At 35.2% G+C, this 17,717-nt stretch overlaps 2 protein-coding genes and 1 non-coding gene across 3 annotated transcripts; all 3 read right to left on the reverse strand.

Annotated features, from left to right (window-relative positions):
• Positions 1-723: 723 nt before the first annotated feature.
• On the reverse strand, positions 724-8,151 carry LOC130728799 (uncharacterized). Its single transcript, XM_057580369.1, has 4 exons — positions 7,970-8,151; positions 4,047-4,122; positions 3,828-3,933; positions 724-1,265 (listed from the first exon to the last, which is right to left on the reverse strand). Exons 2-4 carry the CDS (start codon positions 4,086-4,088, stop codon positions 1,120-1,122), a joined length of 294 nt encoding a protein of 97 aa, XP_057436352.1. The 5' UTR covers positions 4,089-4,122; positions 7,970-8,151; the 3' UTR covers positions 724-1,119.
• A 483-nt stretch (positions 8,152-8,634) lies between these two features.
• LOC130728797 (probable pectinesterase/pectinesterase inhibitor 21) lies at positions 8,635-10,826 on the reverse strand. The gene is made up of 2 exons (XM_057580368.1): positions 9,660-10,826; positions 8,635-9,541 (listed from the first exon to the last, which is right to left on the reverse strand). The coding sequence occupies exons 1-2, from the start codon at positions 10,693-10,695 to the stop codon at positions 8,805-8,807; spliced, it is 1,773 nt and encodes a 590-aa protein (XP_057436351.1). The 5' UTR covers positions 10,696-10,826; the 3' UTR covers positions 8,635-8,804.
• Positions 10,827-11,663: 837 nt separating this feature from the next.
• LOC130734974 (U12 minor spliceosomal RNA) lies at positions 11,664-11,819 on the reverse strand. The gene has a single exon (XR_009018301.1). It is a non-coding gene; the product is annotated as a U12 minor spliceosomal RNA (small nuclear RNA).
• Between the last annotated feature and the right edge of the window lie 5,898 nt (positions 11,820-17,717).

Raw genomic sequence — 17,717 nt, forward strand, 5'->3', positions numbered from 1 at the left:
TAAACCAGTACCCTGTTTCACCACTTCCAACGCTCTTGTTCTCTTTCATGTGGAAAGGAAAAATGTGCATTTCTATAATTTTCAATTTGAGTTCATTAGTAGGAGCTGAACAGTTAATAAGGGTCAAGACTTACTCCTCCCTTAAAATTTTGTGGTGAGATTATATGAATGATGTTCAAATCATTTATGATCTTAATCTCTTAGCCCAATGTAGAAATAATTACATTTTCCTCTATTTCATTACAAGCCCAACAATAACTCAAAAATCGAAATAGTAATCGGTTTTGATCCCTTATCGATGGATTACATAAGCTTCTCCAATCTAATTTCTCCTCCCCTCTTCAAAACTCCACTTTCCCCTTCATCAATCATTCTCCACGTGTTATATTTACCTTTCTCAAAATTTTTATTCTAACTTCTCAAGTTAGTCACTATTAATTTTGCTTAGGGAATTAAAGTTTTGCCATCTTACCTATTTTTTGTGGTTCTTAGACGAAAATGTGTTATCATATCTATTTTATCACTTTGCTCAGATTGGTGCAAGTTTCCTACTTTTGGCCACTTCCTGACCCCATCAAGAATCACTTGTCTTGACATTTCAGTGAGGTTTAATTTGTGATCATATATTATTCATGTATTCAATTGTATTGCAAATATAGACAACATAGAGAAAATGGTATAGGGCACATCAACATCTACATCATACTATTATGCAGCATTATCTGAGATATCAAATTAGAGGGAAATCCTTGTACTGCTGACTTGGCATTCTTTCATTTGCTAATTCATGACAACTACCATTTACATAAGATAGGGAGATTTATTTATTGGCCATAAGGATCAGTCTCCCTGCTTCTTCCGTAAGAGAATACATATATTATTGTACAATATCGCAATAATAACAACCATATATATAACCTTGCATTTCAAATTAAGGGACCACATATATGATGATTGTTATGTAGCTAGCTAAGAGACACACCTAGAAAGTAGCAAAGAGAGTAGAAAAAGCCTTAGTGTTTTGGCTGCTTGCAAGGGAACTTGAGGAACTCAAACAAACATATATACCCCATATATATACATATACTAGTGCAGCAAAACACAAAGGCGAGATCGTTTTCAAGGGCTTGAGCCTTTAGAGGAATCTGAGATCATCTTCTGTATCATTTGGTTTGTCTCTTCCTCGGACATTCGATCGTCTTTACTCTTAGATTTTGCATAGGCCTCAAAAAACTCCTTGTTTTCTTTCTCCAGCTCATTCCACACTGCAATTGTTACTATATTATTTATGTATATATATGCTTCATCATGCACATGTTCCTTAAAAAGTGATTATATATATTTTGCACTCTTCAAACATATGACTTATAGTAGCACTTAAAAGTTGCCGCTAAATTTTATGTTCGAAGGGTGTTTGGCGAAATAGTATATTTGTCAATCATGTTCGAGAATCGGATGTTATAACTTTACCAAAAACATAAAAACATTGAGTTTATAAGTCGTATTTCTAATAAAATTTTTACATCACTCATATTTAATTAATGTGGGACTTTAACTCATATTTAAATTCTAAACATGCTGCATAACCACACATGTAGGAAGACTTTTGATACAATGAGTCGTTATTAACCATTGACTTTGATATTGCTTGTTGGAGAGATGGCGGGGCTCATGGGCTACGAAAATAAGACACAAAAAGAACTTTGACGCAACATCTTCACCCAAAATCTAAAGACATTGGTTTATGGTCACATTTTTTTTATAAAATTTTCATCTCACTCATATTTAATTAATATGTGGCTCAAACTTACACTTGAATTTTCAAAATGTGTATACTCTGAATGTTGTTGTGTGTTTGGATTGTTTGTTGGAGGTGTCATAGGAGAAATAGAAATGATACAAACATACTTATATTCACATTTCTCCTTAATTTCAAGGGAGGATACGTAGCTAGATCAATGAAAAAACTCTCTCCGGTCCTATTTATAAGCATGAAAGAGAAGAAAAATTTTGGTCATTTTTATAAGAACCAAATGAAAGTTTGAGCTATATTAATGATTTTTTTCCAATGATGCCCTTATTAATTCTAACTTGTAAAATGTGTCTCATTAATTATTCTCTCTCTTTTTCACTTTCCAACACTAATAATAAAGGGTAATTTTGGAAGTTTATTTTGATTCAAGACATATTTAATGCATTTTATCTAGTTTAACTACATTTCTTAAACTATGTGAATTTTTTTTGTTGCTTATAAATAGGACCGGAGAGAGTAGTTGTATTGAATAATAGTACTCTTCATCTTTCAATCTTAGACATATCTATCAAGTCCCTTGAAATTTCACATCAGGTACTAGGGTGCGTATAATAATATATCAATTTGATCCCTTACTTGTCAATATATTCATATGAATTTTTTTTTTCCAGTGAATAGAGTTTGGGTAAATTCAACTACAATTACTGTCACGGATCAAGGCATGCTCAGAGACTATAGGTCGTTTATAGAGATATTTTTATATTGTCCACCAACACAGTCATCATATTAATAGCGAGAATCGAACACACATTCTTTTAAAGGATGGACCGTCTAACCAATTTATTGGCTCATTCGAAACTAATTAGGTTTCAAACAAATTTTCATAATATAATAAATTTATTACTTCTTTTGATTAGATTTGTCTCGAGTATTGTCTCACAAAGGACTGAACTAACAATTAATCTTTGTATGGTCACTAAATTTAAAACAGAAACTGGTGAAGAGTAAGAATTCATTTGTTTAAGTTTTTTTCATAAAATATATTAAGAGTGCTTAGTTGTTTGGGAAATTTTTTGTCAATAATCATTTGTTAGGTTGTTTGGGAAAGTTTTTGTCAATAATCATTTTTAAAATAATTGATTTTAATATCATAATTATAAGTTGTTTGGAATAGAGATTTCTTAATATAGTCTTCGTTAGAAGAGAGAAATCATCCTGAAATAATTAAAGAACTTTTTTTATAATCAACTCAAACACAAATCAGCTTCTGTATGTTTTTTTTATAAAAAGTTCTAAAAGGTAACTAGTACGTATTTGTATTTAATTTACCGTGTTACAAATCATATTTATTTTAAACTTAAACAAACATGTCCTAAAATATGAGGAATTTTAATATGTTGTCCCACAAATAACTTTTCAACTTGCTGTTTCCAGAGAAGAAAGTTCGAATCTGACAACTTCTCAGTGATCGCATGAGAGAACGTTGTAGAATTGCGTGGTAACAGTGATGACGTAACATTCAGGGGTTGAACGCACGGCGGCGAACGCGGCGGTGACGGCGGTACTGGGCGTGGCGAGGTAGGTAGTGGATCTCCGGCGCTAGCCATGGAGTTTCCGAGATTTCAAGCTCTGATACCATAACAGAAACAAAACAGAAAAGAGAGAAGAGAGAGAAAGCTTTCTAACTGAATTTTGTTATTATGATAATTGGTAATTGACACAGTACACAATTGATCTATTTATAACTAAGACTAGCAGCTTATACAATAAGCTACTTCTGCCTAATCCTAATAGTACAATACATCATATATTCCTAACAGAGTGCTATACACTCCATTAGGAATTGTCAAGAATGAATTAGAGTTGGAAAACTCTAGCTCAATAAATTACTTTATTCATAACTGGCTAGGTATAAGTTACTTCAATTCTTTTGAAATGATCCTGTCATATCATGCATATCTCTTCAATTTTACACGACATGCACATGTTCCTTGGTCCTATATATAGTTATGCTATATTAGTTTTTCAAACTAGATGGCTTGGAATGAAATATTAAGAGTGATTATTAACATACCAGTGGATGTTATGACAGGTTTGATATTTGCATGCTTAGAGAGAGCTTCCATGCACTCTTCCTTTGTCATGTGATAGATCAAACACTTCTCAATCAGGTGCTGCACCTATTTTTTGCACAAACATGTCATCATGAATATGTATACATGTATGACTTGGTCTACATATATGATCAACTCATTAAAATGAAAAATTAAGACGAAAACCCAAGATTTCTTACCAGATGAATGTATGAAGCAGAAGAATTAGAAGGCTCTGCCATGATCTTAACACTATAGCTATGTAGTGATCTTCAGCTAGCACAATTATGATGCAACTATGTCAGTAAAAACAGTGTTACTAAAGATGTGGTGCACTCATGTGATCTTAATGCAGAAGATCTTGTTAATGCAGACACAAGAGAATGAAAAAGAGTACCATATAAAGAGGAGAGGGTGGTGAAGTGGGACCTTAAGTCCCACGTGAGGGATAAATGTTAATTGGCTGAGAGGGGATTAGAGGAGATTGTAAATGACTATTCCTTTGTCTTTTGCAACTTCCCATTGGGAACCCCCTCCACGTGATCTGTGGGACACCCCCACATAGAATTCTCCAAACAGACAAACCCACATCAACAAGATTGATTCTTCTTCAGTGATCATAGTGTCTATATATATAATTATTTGAATACATACAAATTATCGTCAAATTACGATGATAAAAACCGTCGGTGAAATTTTTAAAAAATTTGGTAAAATTTTTAAAAATTTGGCAGGCTTTTGAAAATTTGGACATTAGTTATTGATAAAGATAATGGTAATTTAAGAAATTGAAATTTTCATCGGATGATAACTTAGTAAGATTTTGAAAATTTTATCGTTGAATATTGTGATCAAAACTGCTGGTAACCTATAAGTATCCTTAGAAAAGTCATCGATAAGTTCCTGATGGTTAAAACCATTGGTAACCTATAAATAAGTGTTTACTGAAACCTCTTACTCAAACTTCTTTCTTCTCACGTTCTTATAAATTATAAATAGTGATAGTTTTAAAGGCGGTAAAATGCTTTTTGTTGCAAATATGAATGTTATTTTTATCGATGAAAATAACATTTTTACTCATAGCAAAATGAGTTTTTTGTGCAAACCAAACTCATAATTATTACTAACAAAAATAGTCCTGGGTAAGTTACTGACAGGAGTCGTCGGTACGCTATTGATAGTTTAGAACGTCAGAAGTTACAGACGACTTTCAAAAGCCATCGAAAAAATATACTAATGAGGCTAAAACCCACACCTTTTTGGTCATCGGTCGGATGTCCTTAATTAAGCATTACCGACGGCTTTTGACCGTCGGTAAAAAAACCGGCAAGACATTTTTCTTGTAGTATTTGGTAGTAAGAGTTTCGAGATGAATTCGTGGCTGCAAATTACAAGTGATGTTGTGGCTACATCTATGCTTCTAAGCAATATGGTTGTGTTGAGATGGGGTTTGGGTCTTGTGGTTGTAAGGTTCGTTCGATGAAGGAATGAGTCGTGCGTTGGAGGGGTTTAGTACCTCCCGTGACGGAAGCCAATTAACTGTCATCAAAACCTCAACACGAAGGTGATGCGAGATTGAAGGGTAATTAGTTCTTTGTTTCTGTAATTGCTTCTGCTCTCTTGTGTCTTATTTCACTTCTTTATGTTGTTAATTATGCCTAACAAACACAATTAAATAAGGTTCAATTATCGTTGGTTTTTGGCCCACTCTTTCATTGATTTTCTTGTAGTAACCTCAACATGCCCGAACATAGCTAGCCCTCATATCTAGACAACGTATTCATCATACCAAGAGTGTTGGATCGCGCAATCTCCAAGCTCAGTACGTAAAATAGGCTTTTTTAGTGCAGTGCAGATGTTTGTTCATTCTACACCAGTGCTTTCTCTTACCACCATCCAAAAATTGCCCATGCCTTGTCAAGTTGTCATGGATCCGTCAATATCAACTTATTTCACTTACACTTGATCTTCAAATAATTAACGTAATGTTTGCACAGGAGTGGATATTGATGATGTTTACACTTCATATTCTATTATTCACATGGTATAATATCATATTTAGGTATGTTTTTTTTTACAATATTTAGGTATGTTTGATTGCAACAATTGAAAACTGTTTTTTGTTTTTAAAATCTGAAAAAATTTAAAAACACTTTATCACGATAAAAAGTTTTTATTTTCAGTTTTTATGCTAAAATATGATATCAGCGCGCTCTGAGATATTTTTTGTTTCTATTATTTTAATTTTTTAATGTTAGAAAACATCACAGTCAAACAGTTTTTTCTTATTTTATTTAAGGCAAAATTCCAAAACAGTGTGTAAAAACAATTTTTAAATAAAAAATAAATTGCAATCAAACATCCCTTAATCCAAGTTAGAAAGTGAAAGTTGAATCATATCAAAGCTTTCGTGTGTAACAAAATTGGGCTAGTAATCTCTTGAAGTGAATTCTATACTTCTTTTGTTTTCCAGCGGAATAAAATATCAATTACAATTATCTTTTCGTGGTTGGTTATTTTGTTTTTTGGGGTGTCTGATCTGATCATCTTAATTTGGTTGTTCTCGTCTTTTATCAATCTCCTACACTTAAGAAATTTGTTCTCATGTTTTCTCAATATACATAAATTATTTCTGAAAAAGAATACCAATTGCGTACATGAGGCCCCCCAGCAGCTTTCTCCCATCTTGGCTTTTTGCCTGTTTTTTCCTTTTTGGATGTACCAAAAAAAAGATTCACAGGTCTGAAATGAATTAATGTGAAATCAATTTCTCCTCCTTTTTGCACTTCAAAATCTGATGGTAAAATTTTATTAACATTGTTTGACAGGTAGTTGCCTATATTGAAGGAATTAAAGGCCAATCATATTTTATGTAGAAACCATTTGCAGGTTTCGACCCCGTAAAAAGCAATTTTCATGTTTTAAATCTGATTAATACTTTGTAGGCTGCTTTTTAAAAGGCTTAAATATCCCCTGTGTTGTAGTACCAACTTGAGAATGGTAGGAAAAAAAAATCAAATTCTTGTTTGGTAGCCATTGTGAGGTACTATTAGATATTTAGATACATGAATTCAAAAGAAAAAGGAAGGCTTAATTCCAGTTTGGGTCCCTGATGTTTCATAAATGTGCGGTTTGCACCTCCTGTGTTTAAAATGTGCGGTCAAACTCCCTCATGTTTCTAAAACGGTTGATTGAAGCCCTTCCGTCTATCTCTGTTAGTTGACCAAACGGAAATGCTGACGTGTCACTTATTTAATTCATAAAATATAAGCTACTAATTGGTGACGGAAATAATCCGTCACAAAACCCTTCAGCCAATACCTTTGTCTTCTTCCTCACACATTTCAGAATTATCACATTATTTTCTTTCAAACACGCTGCAACCAGCCACCAAAGGGAATAAAAACCAGAAACCTATATAGACACAGACCGTACCAGAATGCACCCATCGATCCAAACCCCCAAAAAACCAACCCAGATCCCAGAAACCTGTTCGTTCATACCCATAAACTTGTTTGTTCATCGTTCAGAATCAGAAACCTGTAAAGAAGCACAACTGCAAAGTAAATCTAATTTACTTGAGACCTACATGTCAAAGGCACACAAATGAACAGTTCAAGTTCAAAGATTCTTTGAATAACTAGTAAAGATAGTGTCTTTAGGAAATGATTTGAGAAAATTGAATTCTGGAAGATAAAGAAGCAAAAAACCAAACTTGCTAAGTTGAAGATAATTGAAAAAATCTCAGCTTTAAATATTCACCTCACACTCTCGCAGACTCCCCAGTCCCCAACAACAGAAAATTTAGAGAATGGAAACAGAGCATAGGAAAATGCTAACCATGACCAATAGTCCAAGCCATTGACTGAAAATCAAAGATATTACCACTTCAGAATTTTGGTAAGTGCAAATAAAATTTCGAGGTAAGAAAAAAAAAGAAACTTTCACTTTGAATTTAGCAGATCTTGAGTAAATAGAGAATACCCAAATTGATATTTTTCTTGGGGAGTTGGGAAGAGAAGATAGGACAGTTAATATCTTTGGTAAATTCAGAAAATAATGAGTATGAGAGGGATAGAGAGTACAAAAATTACTCAGATGCAGCAAAAAGTATGAGATTTACCAGAGGGAAAATCTTGAGTTAGGAGACAGTGTTACTTCCAGGATCTGAGCTATGGAAGCAGTTACCAGCTAATTCGCCACATGTGCCTGTGACATATCTTTGAGTGTTTTGCAGTTGTGCCACATGATTTGAGTGCTTTTCTGGTCTGGGAAGCTTTAATTATTTGTTCTGCATTACCAGTACCTGCGAGAAAGAAGAAGAGGAGAAAAAGAAACAAGAAATGTGTGAGGAAGAAGACAAATGTATTGGCTGAAGGGTTTTGTGACGGATTATTTCCGTCACCAATTAGTAGCCTATATATTATGAATTAAATAAGTGACACGTCAGTATTTCCGTTTGGTCAACTAACAGAGATGGACGGAAGGGCTTCAATCAACCGTTTTAGAAACATGAGGGAGTTTGACCGCACATTTTAAACACAGGGGGTGCAGATTGAACATTTGTGAAACATCAGGGACCTAAACTGGAATTAAGCCAAAAAGGAAAGATGTACGAACAATAGTTGTTTCTTATGAACAATGAACAATGTCCATTACATAGTGAGATCTTTGTTGAGAAGGTTGATTGTGAGTATATGAATCATTATATTCTTGTTTGAATACCACACGGAATGGGCTTAGATTTTGTGATTTAAAATGTGAGTCTTTAGTTTACAAAGTCACAAAAACAAAACAAAAAATTGAAGTCACAAAAACATTGATCAATTGCGAGTCTTTACATCCCTTCAAGAATATGAAGACTCAAGAACAAATTAATAAAATCAAGAAGAAAAAAGGAAATGAATAGTGGGAGAATTAACTAACTATTAGTCTCTCTCGAGCATCCGTCATCACCATCACCAATTAAGTGATGTCTTCTTGTGTTTGTAGTGTCCTGGAATGCTAGAAAAATAAGGAATTCCAGTAACCTCAATCCAATCATCTCCATGGAAGAATTTGGATGGTGAGAACCAATGTGCAGCCTTTGAGTTTAGGTTCCAAATCCCAGCCCAATTTACGCGCTTTGATTTGTCAGAACCGGGGCCGGTGTTATGGTACTCAGCATAGAAGCAAGTGTCCATGCCAGAAGGTCCATTTAATCCTTGCCATGGCAAATATCCATCAGGATGAATCAAATCATCAATGTAGGTGTCCATGAAGACGGTCCTCGAGTAATTCTTCCACGGACGGGCGAGGTAGGCCTTGTTATCAAACCTCACCGGGTAGAACTCAGGGTCAGATACAATGGAGCCCCCTTGAATTACTATTCCAGATGGTCCCTGCCTCTCTTTCCTACCTTGTGCAGTTACAATGCATTGCTGGTTTGCCATAGGCTTTCGGACCACGAAAGTGCATTTCTGAAAAACGACTAGCCCATTACCAAAGACAAAGTCTATAGTACCTGAAATAGTACAATCCCTATAGAATTGGCGCATGGTGTGTGCATAGAGTGTATCTTGATACCCATCCATTGAACAATTATAGAATATGGACTTGTCAGCTTGAACCCTTAGAGCTACTGCTTGATGCTTATGGGGGCCTGCAGAGTTCTCAAAACCCATATTGATGGCAGCAAAATGATCTCCTTGGATAGCTGCATGAGTTTGTGCATAAAAATATTATTTCACTAATTTACATTTCATACATAAATATGTCTCTATGGTTTTGACTAGCAATTTTTCAAAATGTATTTGTTTAAAAGAGGAGCTTACCAACAGTTGCGGTTCTGTAAGTGTTGATTCCATCTATGAAGTTTTTGTTGCCAGTGATTCGTGTCTTCTTGCCACCATCACCAACAAACACAACATGGGTCATATGCTTGTTAACTTCAACATACTCATGGTAAATCCCCTCCTTGATGTAAATCACAAATGGTTTTTTGTTATGCTTAGGAACCTTCTCCAATGCCTCATTGATGCTCTTGAAATCTCCACTTCCATCTATGGCTACAGTCACATTAGGCTTGTGTTTTAATGTATTTTTCTTTGCATCAAGGAGTCTACGATGATCAATTTCAACCCATGAGGGAGTCTCAGAATCCTGAAGAAGGCGACGCCCGGTTAATTTTGTAATGTTCCATTCTGATACGGCGTCAGCAAGCTTAGAGACAATAGCCAGGGCATTGCTGCTCATGTGCATGCTTGTTGTTAAAAATTCCTTCATCTTTGTACCAGCTTCACTAGTGGTGTTCTCAAACCCATCCAAGCATGTATCTTGGTATGTGACTGCACCACTGAGCCAAACCTTAACATTCATGAGGATTTTGTCAAGATTCTTGAGATGAAACTCACCTATTCCATCAATTGACCTTGTTAACTCCTCAATTGAAAGATCCATGAGTTGTTTGCACGAGTCAAGTGCCATCTTGGCTCTTGGCTCCTTCTCAACCTCATGCAACAGATCAGTTTCCTTGAGTTTGTCACCAAGTTTCTTAATTGTAATGTTGAAGGCAATTTTGATTAGTTCTTTTGGGTCTGTGGTGTTGTGACTGTTGTCAGCCTCAGCTATCAAGGTTTCCTCACATTCCTTCTTGTAATCAGTGGGATGGCAAAGGGTTTGGACTGCGTTTACCGTGGCCGCGACGCGGCTATTGTCCTTGATGTTGTCTTCTATATCATTGTTTGCTTCGCTCTTATGATGATTGCTGTTGATGCCAACTGTGACGGCCACAACCATAGCCACCATTAGCAAGGTTGCAACACCAATGGTGGCGACTCTTCTTCCCTTCTCTGCATCTCCTCCAGACATTTTGACTACTGATTTTAATAGGTCCTGTTGTAAATTTATGAATAATGAGATGAACTTTGTAAAGATTTATCAAACACTTAGCATATAATCTATGGAGAATGCATCATGTTTGATAAAACTCTCAAAGTTCTCTGAAGAATGCATCTATGAGGTTTGGTTATTTATATATAAAAGAGTCATGCTATTTTACACTAGCTGGTTAAATTTGGTTCTGCTAAATATGATGTGGTTTAGTCAAGAGGCCAGGTAGCTATTTTTAAAAATGGTCAAAACACGGAAGCTACACTGCATATATGGATAGCCTCTCTGTTTTGTTTCTAAAGCACTATGTTCTTATTTATCATTTTCAAATGTAGCTTTACAAGGTTATATTTGGTAAAAACTAAGTAAAAGAAGTTAAGAATGGAAGTTTATTTTAACTTTCCCCCGAAGCTTAAGGAATAACGCAGTTGCATTCAAACTTAAACCCGAAACTTCTGTCTAAGTTATAATCTACACGTGTAGTGATTTTTACGTACTTAATCTAATAATAAAGAACAAACTATAACGAGCTATTTACTTTATGAATATTTTACCAAATTGACATTATATTCTTTATTGTGACCTTTCCTCCTTATGACGTGATCACTTAAGTAATATTATTCGTTTGAGAAATGTTGTTGACCTACATGCTTCTCAATTAGGGGAATCCGCAATAGAAATTTTGAAAGTTGTCAAACTCTTTTTTTAAATCCATGCCTTGAGGCTTGAAGAGAGTTATTTCAATGAGCAATGACAACCTCATCGATCATCTATTTGATGAGTTATGTTGTTTCCTGATTTCTACCCTTTTTAGTGTTTATCATGAGAATTACATATCATGTAGGAGAGTATCTATTAGTTTGAAAAGGTAAGAAAAATTAATTTGACATGAGAATATAATTTACCGTAAGGTTTGAAAAATAAAAAATTTAGAGACTAGGTTAGTAGGGTTGGGAGGCCCGCTCATGTGAGTTCTGCAAAGTAAGCAGCGTCAACACATGGCCGGCCTATAACCCCTCCATAAATTCTTGCACCTCTATACTGGGTACTGCGGCCGGCTCCCACCGCCCGCTTTGTTTTCCTTACTCATTAGTTTAAGGCAAATTTCTACGTTGCACCAACCTCTGTATTTATAGCACTAGATGTTCAAGTGAACAAAACTCACTTACCGATGTGGGACTAAAAACCAGTTACAATGTCAACAACACCATCTCTAACGATGTGGGACTCAATATCACATCCTACTACTTTACTCTGCATTAGTTAGTCTCTGGTTCATTCAATTGGTGCTTGGTTCTTCTTTCACCATGAAATTCTGAGATTCATTTTGCTTTGTTACTACTACCTCAGACATCTGAGTAATTGTGCCATCTTGTCTGTTGTCCTGCACATTTGAAGAGAAATTTTAGACCATGTTTGGATCATCTTCTCTTTTCTCAGAATCAATTTTGGCTATCAAAAGTCTCCCCAGAATTGATTTTGGCTGCTAAATCAATTGTAGCAAGATTTCCAAACGATTGATTGTGCAGCCAAAATCAATACTCTTCTGTGAGTAGCTTATGTGTAGAAGTAAAGTTTTGGCAAAGATGCACTTGATTTTGTATGATCCAGAACTTCCGGTCACATGAAAATGGGCCTTCCTATTTACAATATGCTGATTGAACAGGCATGAAAGTTTGATTCCAGTTACATGTTGTAACACAGATGAAACTTGACATATAAGAACTTCTTTCATTTTATTCCATTCAGCTTTTATTGTTGGTAGAATATGCTACTGAAACTTTTATTAAGAATCATTTATCTGTGAAAATTTGACTGAGAATATATTCATTGGACATTTTCCTTTGTCATTTAATTTGCTTCTAATCATTTCTGCGTTAGTTCTGTACCTTTCTGATCAGTTTTCTCTGACTCTGACTTTGTGTCCTTCTATATGTCTTCATCAGAGTCTTGATTAAGGTTCCAAAATTCAGGGTCTTGACTAAGGTATCTCACCGCCGACAGTCATGAGACAAATCTCTCACCCCGCAGTCAGCGCACTAAGCGGTAGGGGTTGACCAAGGAGTTTTCTTTTTGTAAGAGCTGAGATTCGAACACTCAACTACTTGCTTAAATGATGAAATACTGAACCACTACACCAACCCACTTGGTTTCCAAAATTCATGTTAATTAAGCATGAAAGATAAGTTTTAGTATTAAAAATGTTATCCAAACCTTCGTTTAGATTCCACTTTGATTTTGTGATTTGGGTGTGCAGAATCACGTGTAACACAAAGTGGCGTGGGAATTTGAAAGAGATATGAAAGAAGTTGGAAGGATGTTTATGTTTTTAGAGATACGAAAGAATGGGATTGGATGGATTAGAAAGGAAGAGATTTTGACTACAGAAAGAGAATGATTCCATTATCAATTGATTCAAACAGTGAAAGAGCTGCAAAGTGTTTCCTGATGATAATCGTTCGAATGCAATAGAAAATTGTGTTGAAATAAAGAAAATCCATGTCCATGTCGTGTATTTGTATTGATAAAAATATGCATAAAACTTTAAAAGCGAACATATTTATAGAGCTGCGAAAACTATGAACCTCTTTAGTTCACCGTTAAAAAGTATGAAAACGAGAAATAATGCATTCCTACATCAACTAAGGCTATATTTTAACTTTTTTCGATACAACGGAAAACAAGACTATGTTTTAATTGATCGAACGTAATATAATAATATATTGTAGCGAATGCAAGGAAAAGGAAGCAAAAAGTAAAATGTTGTAAATAAGTATTCTTTAAAAAATGAATTTCTCACATTAAAATCGTCAAATCAAATGATGACTTACCTCAAACTTGTACTACATCTGTTCCTTATTAACTGTGAACTTTGAAAAAAAAATTATTTCTATATAATTATCTACTTAAAGTTTCAAGAAAACATTAAATGATATTTTTCTAAGAAATGCCCTTTCAGGAACAATAAATGAGAAAAAATAAAATGTATTTTGAAGGGTGAAATAGGAAAACAAATAATATTTTCATGAAAATTAACAAAATTAATTGCACTCCTTAATATGTGTATTTCTTCCCTCTGAACAATTATATAAAAACAGAGGTAGTAAATAAGAAAGTTACACCAAATCCATAAATAAATTATCAAATTACACCGGACTCGCCCATCCTTTTGGGCATAGGGACGCGAGAAAAAGTAGTAATCAAAAAAGTCGATCTTTAGGTACTAGATATTTAAACTTGACACCTCATGTCTTCTATATCTTTATATGTTTGTGTCGTCGATCTCATGTGTTTCTTCCTTTCTCAGCGAACTTCCATATGATTTTGATTTTGATTTCTCCCTCTCAATGAATTGCTCTAAGTAGTATGGTCCTCTCAACTTCTTTACTATCTAGAGAAAGTAGTAATTTTTTTAGAAATCCACCTTCTTTTTCTTTTCATAAATTAATTCGCGTTTTCCGGCTGCCCTTACTGTGAGTTTTTTCAAATTGGACCACTGTGGTCCAATTACTATTCCATACTAAAATTACAAAATTATCCACGCCTAGAAATTTGCGGTCCGAGAATCTCCATTCCCACTTCCCCTGTTTAAGAACATAGTAAAAGTATTTTTCTCTGGAAATTCCTCTGCTTCTTGTAAGGTCAGGTTTTTCATGACATAGATTTCTCCCTTGAAAGCATTTGGTGAAGGAGAGATGCTATATGTTGAGAGATTGTTCAAGTCACACCCACAAGCTTGTTTGGTGATAGTCTCCAACACCATGGACTCTCACACAGGAACTCGGATTCTGGGGCCTTTTGTGAGAAACAGGTTTAGAGCCTTTGCAATTCCCCTTATTTCAATTATCTATTCAAGGACACCCATGTTGAGACATGGTTCAATCGGTTGAGAAAAGGGTTTGTGAATCCAGGTGAAGCTGGCCAAAACCTCTCCAATTTGCTTAGGCTTTCACTTTTATACAAGTTTGGAGGCATATCCATGGACCTACTTGAATATATTTAATCAACTGCCATATCCACCACCCTCCACAACCACCGTCGCTACCGCCTCCGCCACCACCACTGTTGTCGCCATCGTCGCCGACACCACCACCACGCTCCACCACTGGCACCATCGTTGATACCTTCATCGTTATCACCACCCTCCACCACCACTATCGCCACCACCCTCCACCACAACCACAATCGCCGCTACCGCCACCACCACCATCCACCACTACAGCCACCTTCATCACCACCTTCCAATACCACCATCACCCTCCACTCCACTATCTACCGCCACAACCCACCACATTTGTCGCCGCCACTTCTGCCGCCGCGCCACCTCTGCCACCACCACCTACCGCCACAACCACCTCCTTCCACATCTGCCACCACTCAGCATCACCACTACCACCTATACAACACTGCCACAACCTCCACCCTCCATCACCGCCACCACCGCCACCACTCATCACCACTATCTTCACCACTCATTAACACCATCCTCATTTTGATACTATCTATCATTATTCAATATTTCACAAAGCATATGATTATATTAACTTAAACAATATGATAAATTATACAATTTATAGATGACCAAACAGTGTATAGTATTAAATTTTTATCAGGTCTTATCCTATCAGGCCTAATACAATCCTGACTTATACTATCAGACTTTATACTATACAACATACCAAACGGGCTCTGAAGACTAGAATGGATAATTAAACGGGTGCCCCGATCGTGTATAGATGGTACATGACATCATTATATTTGATTTTAGGGTTCCTTTTTTTTCTATCACATTTAATCTGAGTTAAGTTGAGTTGGCACCCAAAAATAATACTAATAAATTATTATCTGAGCTGGAAACGTGCTCGAAGGTTAGCTCAAGTGGTAAGAGTTATGAGACATTAGGGTTAGGTTGGATGAAGGGTCTAAGGTACAAACCCTAAGAATGACTAATGTACTAACATTACTAACAACTAACATTTGCCTATACAAAAAATTTGAGTTGGAAAAAATGACATTCTTGTGGACAAGTAGGTTGTCCAAGACCCAAGAAATGTATATGACTGTCGGATGTCTAAAGTATGTCAACACTATTCCGAGTTAAATGTCAATATTATTCATTCTCCATTATGTAGAATGAGCAAATAGGAAAATTAAGCTCAATGTTCAATAAAGAAGCGGTATAAGAGTAATAAATTGCCTGAGTTGTATATTAATTATGAGTATTTAATTTAATAAATATTTCAATGAGTTACCCTTTGGATAATAATTGCCAGTGAGAAATCATTAAACTTAATTAAATATTTTTTATAATCTAGAAAAGAAGATTAATGGGCGTGTATAAATGCTATTATTGAGATAAAAATGCTTTTAAACAATTACAAACCTAATTAATTTGTGTTTATAGCAGCCCCATACCATTTAGCTTGCTGATTGTAGGGTGATAGATTAGTTTTATGACCATTGGTAGTGGCAATACTTTGGATAGGACCAAAAACTTATTAAAACGGAAAAATAACACACTCAAAACACTTTTTCTGCACAATAAATAGTATAAATACACACTTAATGAAGAATGAAACAGGTTCCTCGTGTATAGATGGTACATGATACCATTATGTTTGCATTACTGTAATTTGTCAGTTTCCACGTAAGTAAAGCTCAGATTCATAGAATAGAATGAAGTACTCATTGTTAGTATTCATTGTGGGCAGCATGTAACAGCAGATGCACAGTTGGATGAGAGTAAAAACCGGAATTGCCAACCAAAACTGCCACAGCACAAGGGTGAAAACAAAACACCAGAAGGTAAGAAATTAAACGTGAGTGATTAACTAGTTATTCAAGAAAACCATGCATGTTAATTTTCCAGAATAAGATTCACTGGCAAAGTAGAAAGCAAAATACATATAAAAAAGAGCTTAGGCTAGTGCATATCTCACACATCTTCGATCATATATTTTTTTTACTAGCACTTAGTCATTTTCTTGCTAGAGGAAAAATTGAAGGATTCAGATTCTCAACCACATATGCAACCTCTGCATCTAATAAATCACTGTAAATTATTTTACTTATGTATTTATTTTTTATTTAAATTAATATTAATCAGTGATTACAATGATTAATAGTTATACTTGTGCAGAAGCGAGGCTGTAAACAACTTTGCTACAACAGATCCATATACGAAGTTGAAGGTACTTTTGACATGGCCAGTGATCCATGGCCATTTCGAGTTAAACTCACTACTGATTGCATGTTGTGGGATAGTCTCAAGATCTCGCCTTCAAAGGAGTTTGAAGAACACATTCTAGCACAAATGAATGAAAGTAGCTGCAAAATCTTGGAGTCTTGGATTCCGGTGAACATTTTGATTCATGATGTTGATACTTGTGAAACTTATGATACAAAGTTGTGTAAGAAAGAAGCCTTTTGGTTTGCTCCTATGCCTGTTTTGGGTGAAAAGCCAAAGAAGGGTAAAGAGACTCCACCTTGTTATGATTTGGAGAAGGCAAGGGAAGAATTTGCTTATTCAATTGAGCCTTTTAGACACATTATAACGAAAAGGGGTCTCAAATATGATCAAGAAATTGGACTTCGCTTTTGTGGTGGCAAAGAGATGGTCGGATTGGAGTTTTCGGTTCTACACTCCTCAACTTTCGATAGTTTTTGCTTTAGGGTCTAGATTGTGATGCTATGAATTAAGGTAAAAGATTATATGTCCAAAGCAAGTATTTGTATTGATTTTAGGGTTTCAAGGAGTTGCAACTATTTATGTTTTCATGAATGATTTTGGATTTGGGAGTTCAAGAGGGGGCAAACCAAGAAATGTCATTGTTTGCATGTTTGTAAGGAAAAGGAGAAAAAATTGTAAGAATGGTGAAAAAAATGAAAAAATAAATAAATATAAAAAAGGTTTAAGTATATTTTGATTTTTCATGCGTAACACCCTTGTTTTCCATTTGATTTTTATTCAAAGCAATAAGTTATTCCTCAATATAATTTCT

The sequence above is a fragment of the Lotus japonicus genome, chromosome 1 (genome assembly GCF_012489685.1).
Source record: "Lotus japonicus ecotype B-129 chromosome 1, LjGifu_v1.2".
NCBI lineage: Eukaryota > Viridiplantae > Streptophyta > Magnoliopsida > Fabales > Fabaceae > Lotus > Lotus japonicus.